At 37.4% G+C, this 17,861-nt stretch overlaps 1 protein-coding gene across 3 annotated transcripts in view; it reads right to left on the bottom strand.

Moving 5' to 3' along the window:
- LOC138157152 (cullin-1) overlaps positions 1-17,861 on the bottom strand; it is a 116,656-nt gene that overhangs the window by 32,837 nt on the left and 65,958 nt on the right. For all 3 annotated transcript variants that reach the window (XM_069082663.1, XM_069082657.1, XM_069082670.1), the window contains exons 7-8: positions 17,071-17,234; positions 15,038-15,200 (exon numbers count right to left, since the gene is read on the bottom strand). In XM_069082663.1, the coding sequence (XP_068938764.1) occupies positions 15,038-15,200; positions 17,071-17,234 (327 nt within the window). The remainder of the gene's footprint in view (positions 1-15,037; positions 15,201-17,070; positions 17,235-17,861) is intronic.

Here is a 17,861-nt window from a genome sequence, read left to right as displayed (position 1 = left end):
ATCCATGTAAAAAGGGGACTCTAAACAAACTTTGGAGCTGCAGAGCCCACAAAATGACACAGAGAAGCTAATCTCCCACTGAGGACAGCCTGGCAGGCTGGCAGGAATCCAGCGCAGCGCTCTGGGAGCTGAGCCCAGCCCCACACCGAGGCTTTAGCCCCAGGGCGGGCCTGACCAGCCGCTGGCCAGAGGGACTCCAGATCTAGCAGCAGCTGGGGCAGTTTCCAGATTTATCAATACATAGATGCGAAGGACAAGGTGAGAGGCCAGTGCAGTCTGGACTTTGGGACCCAGTAAGTGGGAGTGCCTGGCTTTTGCCCCCGGGGCAAGAAACCACTGAGACGCCAGCACAGCCAGCCAGCGCCATGTGGTGGCTTCAGCTCTTGGCCTGCAGAGTGTAGGGGGACCAAGCACCAGTCTGAGGGGTAATCGCTCTTGCTTTAACCTACTTGGATCTGGATTGCAGTCTAGGGTGGAGGTCCTGGGGTGTGTGTCCAGCTTGCCAGAGCGTGTGGAGACCTCAGAGAGAGCACCCATCTAATACCTCCGGCAGCTGAGAAAACCCCAGTGTTTGGGACGAAAACTCCCCTGTCTGGTGGCAGAGTCCTACTGTGACAAAAAGCCCAAAAGTCAAATAATTGAGTGGCAAAATGAGCAGGCAAAGGAAACAAAGCAGACAGAAGATTCCAACATTACACTCCTATTTTGGGGATAAGAAGGAGCAAGGCATGGAACAGGAGGAAAACAGTGAAGTCAGAACTCCTGCACCAAAAGTTTCAAAGGAAAATACAAGCTGGTTACAGGCCATAGAGGACCTTAAGAAGCAGATAAGAGAAGTGGAGGAAAAATTGGGAAGAGAAATGAGAACACAATGCAAGAAAATTATGAAATGAGAGTCAACAGCCTGACTGAAGAAAATAACACCTTAAAAAACAGACTGACTCAAATGGCAAAGGAGGCTCAAAAAGGCAATGAGGAGAAGAATGCCTTAAAAAGTCGAATTTGCCAGATGGAAAAAGAATCTCAAAAGCTCACTGAGGAGAATCATTGCTTCAGAATTAGATTGGAGGAAATGGAAGCTAATGACTTTATGAGAAATCAAGATGCTGTTAAACAGATCCAAACAAATGAAAGAATAGAAGGCAATGTGAAATATCTCATGGGAAAAACCACTGACCTGGAAAATAGATCCAGGAGAGATAATTTAAAAATTATTGGACTACCTGAAAGCCATGACCAAAGAAAGAACCTAGAAAGCATCCTCCAGGAAGTTCTCAAAGAAAACTGCCCTGATGTTTTAGAACCAGAGGGCAAAATAGAGGTTGAAAGAATCCACCGATCACCTCCTGAAAAAGATCCCAAGAAGAAAACTCCTAGGAATATTATAGCCAGGTTCCGGAATTCCCAGATTAAGGAGAGAATATTACAAGCAGCCAGGAAGAAACAATGTGAATATTGTGGAAACACAATCAGGATAACCCAGGATCTGGCAGCTTCTACACTGAGGGATCGAAGGGCTTGGAATGTGATATTCCGGAGGTCAAGGGAGCTGGGATTAAAACCAAGAGTTACCACCCAGCAAAACTGAGTATCATGTTTCAGGGGAAAATATGGTCATTCAGTGGAATACAGGACTTTCAAGCATTCTTGCTGAAAAAACCAGAGTTGAATAGAAAATTTGACATTCAGATACAAGAAGCAAGAGAAGCATGAGAAGGTAAACAGGGAAAAGAAATCATAAGGAACTTATCAAAGTTGAACTATTAACATTCCTACATGGAAAAACAATAATTGTAACTTATGAAACTTTTCTCAGTAGTTGAAGGGATTAGAAATATATATATATATCTTTATATGAGGGTATGCGGGCATATGAATACATATGTGAATGTGTGTATATATGTTTACAGGTATACATAGATAGAGGGCACAGGACCAATTTAACAGGAAGGGATGATACTTAAAAGGTGAAATTAAGAGGTGAGAGGAATATAATGAGAGCAGATGGGGAGAGACAGATTGGGGCAAACTATCACACAGAAGAGGCAAGGGAAAATGGTTACAATGGAGGGGAAGAATAGGAAGGCAAAAGGGAATGGGTCAACCTTATTCCTATTGAATCTGGCTTGAGGAGGGAGGGAAATACACACTAAATAGGGGATCTCACCCTCCAGGAGAATGGGGGGGGAAGGGGATGAGAGGGGGGATGATGGAAAGGAGGGCAGGCTGGGGGGGAGGGAAGTTGGAAGCACCCACTTTTGAAAAGGGACAGGATCAAAGTAGAGAATAGAACAAGTGGGAGGTGGGATAGGAGGGAGGGAAATATAGTCAGTCTTTTACAATATACCTACTATGTTATTGTTTTGCATTAGCTGCACATATACAACCTATACTGAACTGCTTGTCTCCCTAGTGGGGGTGGTTGGCAGGGGGGGAAGGGAATGAATCTGGAATTGAAAGTTTTAAAATCAAATATTCAAATATATATATACATACTATTATTAATACCATCTTACATGTAATTAAGAAATAAGATATACAGGCACTGAGGCATAGAGATCCACTGGAAAAGTAGAAACGGGTATGGGAGAAAATATGGGAGAGAGCAGATTGGAGGTGGGGATATCCTGTGGGACTGCTGTTTTGGGGAGATGGGTAGGGGATAAACGGGGAGAAAATTTGTAACTCAAAATCTGGCGGAAACAAATGATGTAAATCAGAAGTTAATAAAGCATTTAAAAAAAAAGATGATCTGGAAGCAAAATGTATTAACAAAAACCTGATCACTCATATATCGGAAACCTACTTTTAAAAAATGGAAGCATATACAAAATCGAAATATTTGTAACTCCACAAATTCTTCTATGATACTTAAAAATTAGGACTGCTATTTTAGGGGAAGTGAAGTTCTGTCATAAATACCTTTCAAAAGAAATGAGTGAAAAAGAGCACTTAAAGTTATCCGTATGATAAAGAGTCAATTTCTGAGAAAGTGACATAAATAATACTTCAAAGAAGACTGAAAATTACATTAATCACTAATCAGTGGTGCAGAGCCAGGCACTACAAGATGAACACATATACAAAGCAGTAAGAAAATAATAAAAGTACAAAATTATGTGACAAAGATATGTAACTCAAAAGGAAGAAGCCCTTAATTTAAGATGAACATTCAGTTTAAAAAAGTTATACAGTTGATTACAAACCAATAATCAATACACAATGACATGCTTTCCATTAATAGTTCACTTGAAGTAGATCTATTGTATTCCAAATTACTGACTTCCTATATTTACTTCTCCTATCTCTTCTTCATGCCATCACTGTCTTTTTTTATTTTCAACTTCTTCCTCACTTTTATTTTTCCATAACTACTTCTTCAAACTCAAATAATCTTTGGTACCACTTATGGAACTTGAACTATAAAATGCTGTTAAACCATTAACTGAAAATGTCTGGATTTCTCTGATCTTAGTTCAATGACAAAGCAATGCTGAATTGGTTTCTTTAATTTTGCCACAACAGTAATGGCATCAACCTCCTAACTTGGTAATGGTGAGGTTCTAGGATCTTACATTTGGAGTTGCAAGACACCTAAGAGGTGATCTCGTCCTGTCCAGTCATGTAGCAAAGAAACTAAATAAAGCCCAGGGATGTTAAATGATTTGAGGTCACAAAGCTAATGAATGGAAGACCTGGGATTTAGAGCCAGATCCTTTTGTCTCCATATGTAGTACTTCTGTCACTATATTCTTTTTCCTTCTGATAAAAGGAATTTGGGGTAAACTGTGGAACAAAACTGAGGAAATCAAACCTATTTTTTAACAAATGGTTAGCAAAAATACCGTGTGTATATATACAAAAATTTAGTATTTCAAAGGGAAAATGTGGTAACAAAGAACTTTTCTCACAAAATCCTTATATCATATAAAACCCTGGGTTAAGAACATGATTCCCTACCCAACACTTCTTTTTCTAAAAAAAAGGTATAGAAGACAGTTGGGCATAGGAGCCACACTGGTGGTACAGAAGAGAGTCCAAACACTAAAATAGCTGTGCAAGTAAAGGTGGTAACCTAGGGATGGTTGCACCTATGCAGATCAGCAGGTTAGGTGAGGACTTGTTCACTGCAGAGAAGTTTATGTCTTTTTTCTTTCACTTCCACTACAAAATGGTAACCTGGGGCCTTCAAAGCCCCATGGCAAGATATAATTTTGGGAAAAGGAAGTAGTGTATACGAAATACATGGGAATTGCAGAGTACAGGCTATGTATGGAATTTAGTGACTAGTTCAGTTTGGCTGGTAAAGTACATGGTAGGCAACAGTGCTAATTAAGGAAGAGCAGTAACAACTTGTATTCTCAGTCTCCTTTCTATTCCCTCTACCTTAACCCCAGGATGCAGCACATTACCACTTCCATGGATTATTATAACAAACCAACCATATCCTTCTACCTCTGCTCTCATATCTCTGTTCCATTCTGCTCTAACAACAACACAGATATAGGGTACTTTAATGCTTACAAAATGCTTAACTTCCTCAGGCATAGACAGATTCATATAATTTCTCTCCTCAACCAACTTTGGGGACTTCCCCTATTCACTATCCTCTACTCATGCAAAGTACTGGGGAAATAAAGACAAAAAGGTTCATGATGTCATGAAGCATATATTCCACTTGGGCATGAGTGTGTCTTATAGAGAGGATGCAACCTGTACACGGATGAGTAAAATACAAGGTAGAGAATAGAGAAATCAAAAGCAATCAAAGCATTCCATAAATATTTGAGAAGGAAGAAAGTGCTATCAAATCAAAAGGGGGTAGGGGCTGGTAAATGGGAGGATATACATAGTTAGGAAAGAGGGTAATATAAGATAACGAATTTGAAATTTAGAAATGGTCAGGAAAATGGAAGTAGCTTCAAATTGGCAAAAATAAGAAAAATGATAATTGAGAAAACTGCAGGAAATCAGGCACATTAATGTACTGTCGTTGAAACTGTCAATTGCCACAATCATTCTGGAAAGCAACTGGGAACTATTCCTAAGTCATTACACCAAACCCTTTGAACTAGTCATGCCACTACAAGATCTCTTCCACAAAGTAATCAAATAGAGAAGAAAAAGACCCTTATGTACAAAAGTATTTATAGGAGCTCTTCATGTTTTAGCAATGAACTGGAAATTAAAGGGATGTTCATCAACTGAAGAAGTGAACATATAACAGCATACAAATATAACAAAAAGGAGTTTCAGAGGAACCAGTGAATACATGTACGAACAGATGCAATCTCATGGGAGCAGAAGCAAAAGAAAAATGTATGTAACAGAAACAACAACAAGAAAAACAACTGAAAAATACTTAACAACCCTAATTGATGCAATAACCAATGATCAAACATATTTTCTACCTCCTAAAATAGAGGTAATGGACTCATGGTATAAAATGTGACAGGTTTTTTTTTAACATGGTCAATGTAGAAATCCAAATGGCATGACAAATTTACTTATAGGGGTTTTTTCTTTTTCCTTCTTTTCACTTGTGAGGTAGAGAAGAAGGAGAAAGAAAAATGCTTACTTAAAAAAAGTTTAAAAAAGAAATCAGACTATGGCTTTTATGAGTGTGCAGAGATGGGAATCATGCAAAATTCAGGGACTAGCTTAGTCTACTTTGGCTGGTATTTACTCTGCTGAGGAGTATGCTAAGGGAGGATGGAAAGATGGGTAGGTTGGTTTCAGATTGTAAAGAATCTTAAATATCAAACTTAAAGAGTTCGTATCTTATTCTAGACGCAGTAAGGAGTCAAAGAAGGTTTTTGGCAGGGAAATGATAAGGTAGGATCGATGATTTATGAAGATTATATTGGCAGTCCTGTGGAGGATGAACTAGAAAGGGGAGAGATCTAAGGTGGAGATTAATTAGTCTCACAGATTTAGGGCTGGAAAGAACTTTACAATAGAGTCAATCTATTCTAATGCCTGATTTTACAAATGAGGAACTAAGACCCAGAAAGATTCAGTGACTAGCTCAAAGTCACACTGGTGACAAAGTAGTTTGACTCAGGATTTGAATTCATATGATAGCTCCAGGGCTTTCTGGAGACATTTACCATAATTTAGGCAACAGTTTCTGAATTAAGCTGATGGCCATGTGAATGGAAAGGAGAAAGATGATTTGACAGTGCTTATATACATAAGGAATGAGAAAGAAGGAAAAATCATAGATAACTCTGAGGAAGTACACCTAAATGACTAGAAAGATGGGGTAAGCTTTGGGGATAAAGACGAGTTTAGTTTTGCATGCGAACTGGAGGTTTTGTCAGGATATTTACATGTGAATATTCACAAGTGCTTGGAGGTGCAAAACTGGAGCTCAGGCAGGAGATTAAGGCTGGTTCCAAAGACTCACAAGTTGCCTCTACTTAAGCAACAAATGAGCCCACAGGGATGGATAGATGAGATGACCACATAGAGAAAGGAGGAAACCCAGAATTCTGGGGAACCTTCACTTAGGACATAAGGAGGTAGATCCTGATCCAGCAAAAAAAAAAAAAAACAAGCTGAATTTGAGTGAAGGACATGTAGATGAAATCAATTAACAAGCAATTATTAAGTATCTACTAGGTTCCAGGCACTGGGGATGTATAAAGATAAAAAAATTAAATAATCCTTGTTTTCGTGCTTATATCCTAGGAGATGGGTAGTCTCAGCGAACATGTATGTGCATGTCTGTATGTACATAGAGAATATATAGAGAACAGAAAATAAATGAGATAGTTACGTATGAGGTACTTAGGAAAAAAGAGCACCAGCAATTCTGATAATCAGCCTAAATTTTGAATAGAGAGATTCTGTGTGTGTATTGGGGGAACGGGGAGGGAGAAGGGAGAAAGGAAGTATTTTCCATGCATGTAATTGAAAGACACATCTAAAGCTCAAACTTGAGATGGAATATCCTGGCTGAAGATGAATAAACTGGTTAGTTTGACTAAAAAAACCGAGAGCGAACAGAATAATACATAACAAGTCTGTAAAAAATATGCTGTAAAAAAAAAAAAAAAAAAAGGAAAAGGGGGAAGGGACAGAATTCAGAACCCAAAATTGAGGGGGGGAGAAACAGATGTTAAAAATTGTTCTTACATGTAATTGGGGGAAAATAAAAACTTCTTTTAAAAAAGAAAAAAAAAATGCCGTGGCCTGAATTTGAAGGGTTTTAAAAACTAAAGGCATTTTGTTGTAGTAAGCCAAAATATTTGATTCTTGGGTCAGTTCCTATGTAGATATCCTTGATGCTGCAACTTTGGCTTCTGGCTTTGAAGTCTGCTCTCAGAGCATCCTTTGTTATGTAAATGCATAAGAAAGGAGTTAACTGACCTTTCCTAAGACTTTTTGGCACATAGATAACATGGCCTTATCCAATTATGAGTTACTTGTCCAGGATATACCAGACTAAGATAATGATAAGAATACTCCAGGATATGACAGACCAAGTCATTGATAAGAGTACTTGAATCTTTGTCTGCTTGATCTTTAAAAATCTTGTTCAAAGAATCATTAAATGGAGTTCATGGTTCTTCCTTGAACTATCCACATGGCCTGGTCATTTCTTACCCACATCCCCAATGATACTTAGTGCTGGACACTGAGTAGCCCATGGCATTTTGTATTTTATCTTAAAGAAAACAGGGAGCCATTGTATAGAGTAGAAAAATGACGTGATCATATCTACACTAAAGGAAAATCATTTTTGCACATGTATGGAAGATTGGAGTGGAATCCAGGGTATAGGTAGAGAGATTGATTAGTCTTAGCAATTACTTAAAAAACTAAAATAACTTTGGGGGAGGAAGGGAGGATGCCTTCAAGAAATTTCAGTTAGGCTATAGTTTATCACATTAAAAGGAACTATTTTGATCTAATTCTTTCTTGGAAAATCAAGTCAACAAAGTTAGAATCTTAAAACTTTCATTGGGAAGAAGTGACCCAAATGGTCTATGATGCAGATTGGAATGAGACAATAAATAGTTATCAAATGTAAAAACTATACAAAAAGGCTTCTTTCCTCCTCCAATTTTATTTTTGCCCTGTAGTGCCCCTATAATTCTGACCTCAGAGTTGGTTTTTTTTTTTAGTTAGAGCTGTGTTCACATGATTATCATTAAATATTTAAAAGAACTAAAACAAGTCTCTGTCAAAACTGCTAGGTCAGGATACCAAATTGTTAAGGATTGGGTTCACTGCTAAAATAAGCTATTTTAGCTACGTTTCTGTGGCTTTAGAAAAAGGCCCTTTCAAGCAAGCACTAATCTTAGTGAATGAATCTTTTATAAAAAATCATTTCTCTAACAGAACAGTATAAATTTATTCAGGTGGTTTAGGCTCATTAAAAGTGATTAATCAAAAGTATTTCTTACTTCCCTGAGGATCAAAGACAAGTTCTTATACCTATCGCTGCTATGAAGGGGAACAAAGCTGGACTAGATGATCTTTAAAATCTACATTCCAGTTCAAACATTCTACAGTTCTATAAAGGCAAGAATCAAAAGGAATTTGTGTTTAAGATACCTTCATTTTTCTTTTTCTGCTCTTACCTGGAACAACTCTGCTATATATTTATGAAATAGTCTAGTGATTACATGACCTATTCCAGAAGAGGCATTTGAACTGTTTGACTCAGGCATGCAATTTTTTAGAGTTTGTTTTGTACTGGTAACTCCCCCTCACCCCAAAAAATTTTTTTTAAGGGAGGGTATAGGGAGCCTGGATCACCTCATCTTATGCAGGTTGGAAGTGCAGTATCTAGCATTTAAGAACTTATCTTCTTGGACTCCATAAATAGAATTTACTTCTGCCAAGTATGGTCTAGTAGTCTGAAGAGCTAAGCTTTCCAAAGGTAAAGCTGAAAGATAAGCATGTTTTCTTCCTCCCTGCCTACCTAATTATCCTTTAGTTAAAAATCATTTTAGTAAATTTTAAAAATAATCATTAAAGAATTTAATCTTCCAAATTTAAAGAAAATTTTAAATCAATGAAGTATATCTTGGTATACTCTTTAACTATTAGCTAATACTAGTCTTACTGTGAGGTTTATTTAGGCAGAACAATTCTGTTAATTCCCTGACACTCCTCTGAACTCAGGAACCTTTCTCAAATCTCTTTTAAGAACTCTAGTTTTCAGGTGGACTGGTAATCAAGATTTTTTAATTCTCTCCAGCAGGAATATCTGAACTGCTTTCTTAAACTAAAAAAAGGAAAAAATGCTCTGTCTCGCCATACAAAGGGACAAGGACAAGGCAAAAACAACAACAAAAACCTCACAATCACACCTCTATCAATGTGCGATTCTCTCTGTCCTCATCAGAACACACCTCTTCAATCAATCATCTATACTATCTTTACCTTTCTTTTGGGGCTTATGCATGTGAAAACATGTGAAAAGTTTTCTTCTTCTGTGGCCTTTTGACTAAAACCTTTTTTATGCCTTTGGCACAAAATAGGATGTATAATCATCTCTTCCCTCATTAACCTTCAAATATAGAAATAGATACAAATTTCTTTCTAGTTACATACTATCTTCTTTTAAAAAATAAATATTTCTTTCTCACCACAAGGGTAAGCTTAACTTAGAACAGTATTGAAAAAAAAAACACATTTGCAAAGAGTATAAGATTTGTAAAAAGATTATCGTGACTATTCTTCAACAAATTAATGATATTCCTTGGAAAGCATATTTATTAGGCAGGATGTTAATTAATATCATTAACTTTTCCAAAGTCATCCTTCTTGATTTTATCAAATATATGCTGAAGTTCAGTATCAGAAATAAGACAGGAATCAGAGTAGGTAATTCTTTACAAACAGCACTGAGATCTTACCCCTACTAAAACGTGAGGCTGGTAGGCAAAAACATATTTCCCTGTTCCTTGCTCTTAGTTTTGGTCCTTTGGGGCTAAATGGAACTATTTCCTTCTGACACTCTTTCAAATATATGACAATGAACTGAGAATATTTTCACAGAATCTCTGATATTATCTAGTTCAAAGCATAAGCGAACAAGAAAGTATCTCCTTTAATACATTTCTGACATACCATCATCCAGCATTTGTTTGAAGATCTCCAGTAAAACAGAACCTGGAAATAGAAGCTTTCAGAAACAGCTTCTTTTACCTCTAATTTTAATTTTGGAATTTTTTCCTTACATCAAGCCTAAATTAATTTTATGTAGTCAGGATAGAGAATTCAAAACACCAGGCCCAGATGAACTGCATCCCCTCAAAGATCTGTTGGGGTGATAATTACTTTTACCTTTCGTGATATTTAATTTCAGTTCTTTGAAGACTGTAACATTCTATGACCTATGGGGCGGCCAGGTAGCACAGCGAGTAACAGCACTGGCTCCAGTGTCAGAACGACCTGGAGATCTAATCCCGGGCTCAGACACTTAGCACCCACCAGAAACACCTGGCTGTGTAACCTTGAGCAAGTTACTTAACCCCAATTGCTTAGGGGCGGCTAGGTGGTTCAGTGAGTAAGAGCACCGGCTCCAGTGTTGGGATGACCTAGATCAAATCCGGCCTCAGATACTCAGCACCACACCCAGAAATAACTGGCCGTGTAACCTTGAGCAAGTTATTTAACCCCGATTGCTTGCTTAAAAAAAAACATTCTATGACCTAAAATCATATGCCACTACCACTAGAAGAACACTGGTATTAAAAAGGCGAGCCTCTGTTTCATGCAGAAGACCAAGGCCATTAAGGCTTTTGAAATTCCCCACGGGCAATCCAGTCCTCTCCCACTCTTTCTGCTCCAATCTAGGTCATTGTCCATCTGCAGTGTATGTTCAAGTTTATAGACTAAAGGATGAATTCTACAGGTTGTTTTTTCCTGTGTAGATAATGAGACTAAACTCTTAAGTGACTGTGGATATGGAAGAAGATTTTATGACTCCAGTCTTGGCAGAATCAGTGCAATGTCACTCTCAAATAGGAGTGTCTGGAGGATCTCATCAACTCTTGGCACAGATCTTGTGTGTGCACATGATTCTGTTTCAGGACTCAAGGGACATTAATGAAAAGAGGGGTCATCAAACACATTTATCATAGTTGTTAGATCTTTTAAGGAATCTTCTATTATTTTAACATATTTGTGGAAAACTTTATGGTGGCATTTTATTCTACCAAATCAGATGCTTTTCAACAATCAGTGAGTAATTCTGTGGGTACTGTGCATTTTGGGCATCCTTTGAGTTAATTGCATGATGGTAAAGATGTGATTTATTGTGGAATATAACTTATGAAAGCCTGACTAGTTCCCTCTTAATACTCACATCACAGATGCACTTGAAGCATGAGCAGAGTATTCCCATAAAAATGTTATACAGATGAAAGACCAGGCATGTATGGGCTGGCAGTTATTAACGACCTTTTGGTCACCTCTTTTGGGTGACAAGTAGCTCCAAATTGTATTTTACACTTTTGTTATCTTCCCTTCCTTCTTTGTTTGAGGAGAATCCTCAGGGGATTATCTGAAATTTGACTCCTCCATACCAACTCTTGAAGCAGGAACCAGATTAATGTGTTTAACAAATTAAAATAAAATAAATATAAACACAACAAATAAAGCAGCTCTATTACCTAAATGAACATTATTTGTGATTTTCTAAATAAATATGTAGTCAGTTCTATTGAGATCCATTTCTATTTGAGTATGACACCAGTGCTATACACCCTCAAAACTGTCACCTCCAATACAGATTTTCTCTGTACCACTTCCTACATAACACCCCTGCTCATCCCTTGGCTGCCAATACCTCATCCCATATGACATCACCTTTGTGGTTTGTATGTGTACATGTGCATTGTTTACTCTAAGAGAAGGTATGCTCTTTGAAGGCATCATTTGTCCCTGTAATACCAGTACCTAGCACAGTGTAGAACATACTAGGAATGAAATAAATGCTTATTGACTGTCTTTATACTTGATCTAGTCCAGCTGCTTATCTCATATTTGCAGACTTTGATGTCATTTTCATTTCTCCTACAGGCACACCAAGGATGAGGCTACTGTCCTGGGAGCAAAAAGATATTGTTCTAAATATCTGTGTAGTTCTTCCCTATCTCTTGTCTGCTAGTATGCTCCCAGTTTCATGCTTAGAGAGCTCAGAGCAAAAGATTAACTGTATCTATTGTCCCTTGCACATCTTACTTGATAAAGCAAACTGCTCATAATTTCCTTCCATCCCTGTTCATAAAACTATACAAATGATTTTCAGTTCTAAACTGGTGATGCTATAGCTATCACCTAAGCTGCTTAACAAGTAGCTCAAATGTTTGCCAACTGATGTGTTTCCCGAGGCTTTGGTCTTCTCTCCTCAGCAATAGATTTACATTGGTTTAACCTCTATATGCATCAATAAATGAATAAGCAATTATTAAGGTACACTGGTAATATAGAGACAAAAATGAAAATGCCTCTGCTCTCAGGAAGACTAGATTCTACCAAAGGAGACAATGCTGTATACACAAAGCTATACAAAAATAGGAACAAAACAAATTCAAGATAGTTTTGGTCAGGAAGGTCCTAAAACCTGGGGGGATTTGAGAATGCTTCATGAAAGTGGTATCATTTAGATAGGATTCTAAAGGGATTTAGGAATTCTAAAAAAGAAAAGAAAAAAACACATTGTAGGCATGGAGGCTAGAATGAACGAAGACATGGAATGGAAATGGGAGACAGACTAAAGGTAAAGAGAATGGGGGAATGATGTCAAGTTTTGAAATATATGTTAGAGAAGTACATGACTTCTATTTTCTCAGGAAAGAATGAAGTCTTTTACTCAGAAAGTGGTATGTGTGACAAAGTTTTAGAGAAGAGGTCTGGAAGTCATTAGTAATCTTTTAAGAGTTAAGGAAGAAGGGAGATTGGACTTGGTGGAGTACTGAAAGATGTTGGGTATAGAGCCAGGACCCTGAGGGGAAATGCAGCAGGATCTGGTCCTGAAAGGGAAGAGCCTGGTATCTCAGGCACAGGTGCTGGCCTAAGAGAAGCTTTCCAGGAAGTGATGGTTTTGAGCTTGTCTGAATACAGCATTGACAGGTGTGAGCAGCAGATCTAATACAGTAAGTTGCAAGAGAGGAAGAGTGGTTCTCAGTAGCTCTGCTGATGACAATGACTTGAATTGAGTGGCTCAGCATTGCGTGGCAATAAGAGTCTATAGGAAACTGTTGTAATTACAGGGTCAGTGTTCTTTACATGACTGCCATTCCCCACTGATAATAACTAATTTAAGTGGTCAGTTTTGGAAATGTTTTAAATACACGGCATATTCAGCATTTTTTTTTGGAGGGCAAATGGGGTTAAGTGACTTGCCCAAAGTCACAAGGCTAGTAAGTGTGTAAGTGTCTGAGGCCAGATTTAAACTCAGGCCCTCCTGACTCCAGGGCTGGTGCTCTATTCACTGTGCCACTTAGCTGCCCCAATATTCATCATATTTTTATCCTTCCTTCTAACTTTGTATAAATTTTTCTCCAATAGCAGCACAGTGTAGTAGATAGATAACTATACCTGGGAGTTAGGAAGACCTTTGAATTTCACCTCAGATAACCTGGATGAACCTGGGCAAGTGACAATCTTTCTGGGCTTCAGTTTCCAGAACTACAAGATGAAGGGGTTGGATCTGTTGGAGTTCTGAGATCCCTTCCAGATCTAAATTGAAGATCATAGGATCCTAAGGGTAATCTTAGTATACAAGGTCACCCACTCAGCAATGACTTCCACATCAGTAAAGAATTAGTTCCTGTCTATTAAAATATAATCAATTTTACAAGGTAGAGAGGGGAGGAGAGAGGCACAGGGTGTTATTCAGTGTTCACTATGTTATGTATCTTCAAAGAAAATAATCGCAATACATAAGCATTAAGCTTCTGCACAGTCAACATGTCTTTGGCACCTTGTATTTCTTACTCAAATCTATAGCTTACAACATATTTTTCTTCACCTACTCCCACTTTTGCATTCAGGTAGTCACCAAGTATTAAAGTATAAGATAATTTTGAGTCTTAAATCATTCTTTGAATTTCTCTCTTTGTTTTCTGCAACAGAATATTCAACCAAATAGCTTATAAACTGCAATATGAGATGACCAGAAGTCTGACTGAGTGATGTTTCTCACTGCCATTAGATATACAATAAAACCAACTCTACTAAACTTCTCTCTAAAGAGCACCTGCGAGCCATCCTTCCACTTAGTTGCAAACCCCTTGTGTCTTCTGGTTTTGTTTATAGCAGCAATGCCAAGAGTGATACAACTTAGTTCCTTTGGTAGTAGATATCAGATTTGCTGATCAATGACAAAGATCTTATATTTAGGATGCAAACTACTAAATTTTTCTACCGTTTTGATTTTTTGTAGGATGTAACATAACTCTCAATGTAATTTGTAGCCAGCCCATTGTAGTTAAGCCCAAAGGTCAGAAAAGAAGTATATGGTAGGTAAGAAGTGGCTGCAATATATTATAAACAAGGAATTAAGAAGCAAAAGTCAAGTAAGGTATATCATCAAAAAAAACTCCCCACCATAATTGAAGTAAAGAGGATGGTTGGTTATGGGTTGAAAGTGAAAAGTAAATGATGATCTGCATATATGTTCCATTGGTATACCTCATGGTGTCAAAGAAAAATTAGGTAGGTCTCCAGAATACTAGGTGAACCACCTGGGCAAACATATGGGAATGTATGAATAAGAGCCAAAGAGGACAGGAAAGCAAGGATGGTATAAACCCTGTATAATTGGAGGGAATGAGATTATAGATGAATGCCATTAAATAATTATTTTTCCAGTTGGTTCTGGAAATCTTAAAAGTTGTAGATCTTCCTACACCTACAGCAGCCCACTCCCCTCCACAAAACTGCTTAAGTTTTAACACAGTTCTTGACACTGTATCCCAAAATTACTTATTATAATTCTTAAATGTTCAGTGTAATTATATAACCAGCAACCACAATTTATATCTATAATCTTATCTTAGCAGCTCACCTTCATTTTTGTCAGCATCTAATAAATTCTGAAATTCTGTGTGGAAAATCTCCAAGTGTTTTTCAATGAGCACTTGCTCACATTTCCGTGCTAACTCATCCTGTGTGCTCTCATGAAGGTAAACCTGAACTCGCCGCTGTTCCTCCAGTAGACGAGCCTCTGCCTAGAAAATAATTAAATTTATTTCTTTTTATATTCATAGTATCAGAGTTGAAGGGATCTTCACAGGCCCTCAAATTCCATCCCCTACCTGAATGAGACTTTCTGTCAAAATCCGTAGTGACAGGGAACTACTGACTTCCTGAGGCACCCTCCAGTCTACTGCTGGATAGCTCTGCTGAGACAATTGCCCTTATTTAAAGCCCAAAGTTGCCTCTCTTTTGCTCCTATTCACTGTTCCTAGTTTCTGTCTTGTGGTGCCAAGACAGACAAGCCTGAACCTTTAACATCACAGCCCTTCAAATACTTATGAGTCAGCTTCCATTCACCAACAAGAGGCACCACAGAATTCTAATCAAGAAACCAAGGCTAAGACAGATTAAATGGTGTGCTCAAGGTCATAAAGGCAGTAAAAGTAAGAGCAGTATAATATGAATGCAGGACTTCCAGAAACATGCTCTCTATGGTCTATGATCTCTAGTTTTTAATGAATTAACATATAAATTTTGGTGAATAAATCTCAGAAACTCAATTAACGTATTACAGTATTTTATAAAAACATCTACAAAGATGCCTACAAGAAGCCTAAGAATGAAGAGGATAAAACAACATTGGGATTAAATGGTCACTACTGTACCACCCTCTTCCCCAAAGCTATTTCCTCTTCAAATTCCTTTTTACAACAATTTCATTATTGTACTTGTATTGTACTTTGGTACATCTAAGATTTCACCAGTGTGGATATTACCTTTATCAAAGCAGTATAAAACCCCCGGCTTGGTTTCTCATCCTTTTGAATTCTTTTCCAATTTTCCAACAAGACCTCCACAGAAGAGTTCAACATGTCTTTTTTTTTTGTTCTGCTATCCTAAAGGGTCACCAATTTACTATTCAGACTTGCCATCTTTTTGTCTCTCATTGCTTTTCCTTCTCTGACAAGCAGATTTATGCATGTCCTTTATACCATCTTCCATACCATTGGTAAATATTGCCATTATTTAAAATTTCACTACAAAGCAAATTTTGTCGTAAGGCATATCACATAATCATATAATGACAAGATGTCAACCCATGACATGATCATCAGGGGATGTTATACTAAGAATGAAGTATTTTCATTATGAATTCACTGGTATTTACTATATGTATGTAATGGGAATGCAAATTTGGAAGATCTTCCCTGCCCCTAGGCTAAAGTGCACCTGAAGCCTGGGGTGAGAGGCTTGTTTTTCAGTAGATACTTTTTGATTGGCCAGTGGGTCAATAAGGTTGTTACATTTTCTGAGCCAGGAGAAGGCTATATAAGCCCTGATGTGAGGCTTTGTTTTGGGGGCTCACTTTGAGAAGTGTTGTGTGATTTGATCTGTATTCTGGGAAGCTGTTGTCCAGGGCCCCCCTGGCTTTGAAAAAAAAAAAACCCAGATGTGGAAACCCAGATGTTGACTGGGTATGGATGTAATGGTTGGACAGTTGGGAAATCTGTCTATTTGATCTGTTTCTGTCTTGATAATTCTGCCTGTATGCTTTGAAGTTCGGGGTGCTGACCTTTTTCTCCTGAACAAGGTAAACGATATATGTCTGACTGATTAAAGTAAGCTTGTTAACCCATTTTGAGTTGCTTTCCTTTAACAAAGCAGATCCAAGAACCTGTGGTAGCAGCAAACCCTGAGGATGCCGGGGTGCTTGCTGCTACAATGTACTATATACTTATTATATATGGAGAATGGTGCTAACTACAAAAGCATGGGTATAAAAGTTGCCTTTACAAAAAAGAAATTATAGACTCTATACAGACTCTTAGAATCTTTAAGAGATTGTTCCTTCCATAACCACTGATTTTAATCAAATTTAATTTGTTTATACTTTAAACTTACCTTTTTCATGTACTCTGTAACAGGATTCTGTTGCAAAAATTCAGTGCTCTCTCTTGTGTAAAACCTCTCTGTGTCAGCCAAGAATTGTGACTCAAAAGATTCTTTATATACTGTAAGTGTGGGTCCTTTGGCAAATGCATCATCTTCATTAAGCCCAAGTTCCACTAAAAGCAAATAAACACTATTTAAAATTATTTCATCTTTGGTTTCCTGTTTCACAGAACATAGCAATCTTGAGTCAATTAGTTGAAAGATGTAATCAGACTATCACAGATGAAATTCAAAAGTATAAAACCAGTTCATTCTGGTGCATGACTGAGAGGTCCACTGCTCATCATCAAAGTTTGTTTCTCTCTTAAATTTAAGATGACAAATCAACAAACACAGACCTTCTAATGTAAAAGGACACAAAAGTACTGTATATGAAATTATAAACTTCTTTTATATATGATTTGTTAAGGCTTATTCTGTGATTAATTGTGATATTTCCTAGCACATCAATGGTTAGTAGGTTTTCAAATTACCATAGAAGTTTCTAAAGAACTTGCATACTTCCAACATTTTTGTGGTTTTTTATTTTTAACAATATCACAAATAATATAAACAAGCAAGAAAATATAGGATGCTCTTAGATTTTGATTAATAAGTGCTTTTTTAATCTTAATTGTTCAAATATAATTAGGATTCTGGTTACCACACAGTCAGTCCTACTAATGAAGATTTAAACAAAATATAAATTTTCAATGATACAAAGATACATTTAAATAGTTAAATTCAAGGAAACCTTGAAT

The sequence above is a fragment of the Petaurus breviceps genome, unplaced genomic scaffold (assembly GCF_028583685.1).
Source record: "Petaurus breviceps papuanus isolate PSGF00001 unplaced genomic scaffold, PetGlider_PUasm1.0 112, whole genome shotgun sequence".
In the NCBI taxonomy this organism is placed as follows: Eukaryota; Metazoa; Chordata; class Mammalia; order Diprotodontia; family Petauridae; genus Petaurus; species Petaurus breviceps.
The sequence above is the reverse complement of the archived record's forward strand: the minus strand, read 5'-3'. Positions and strand labels throughout refer to the sequence as shown.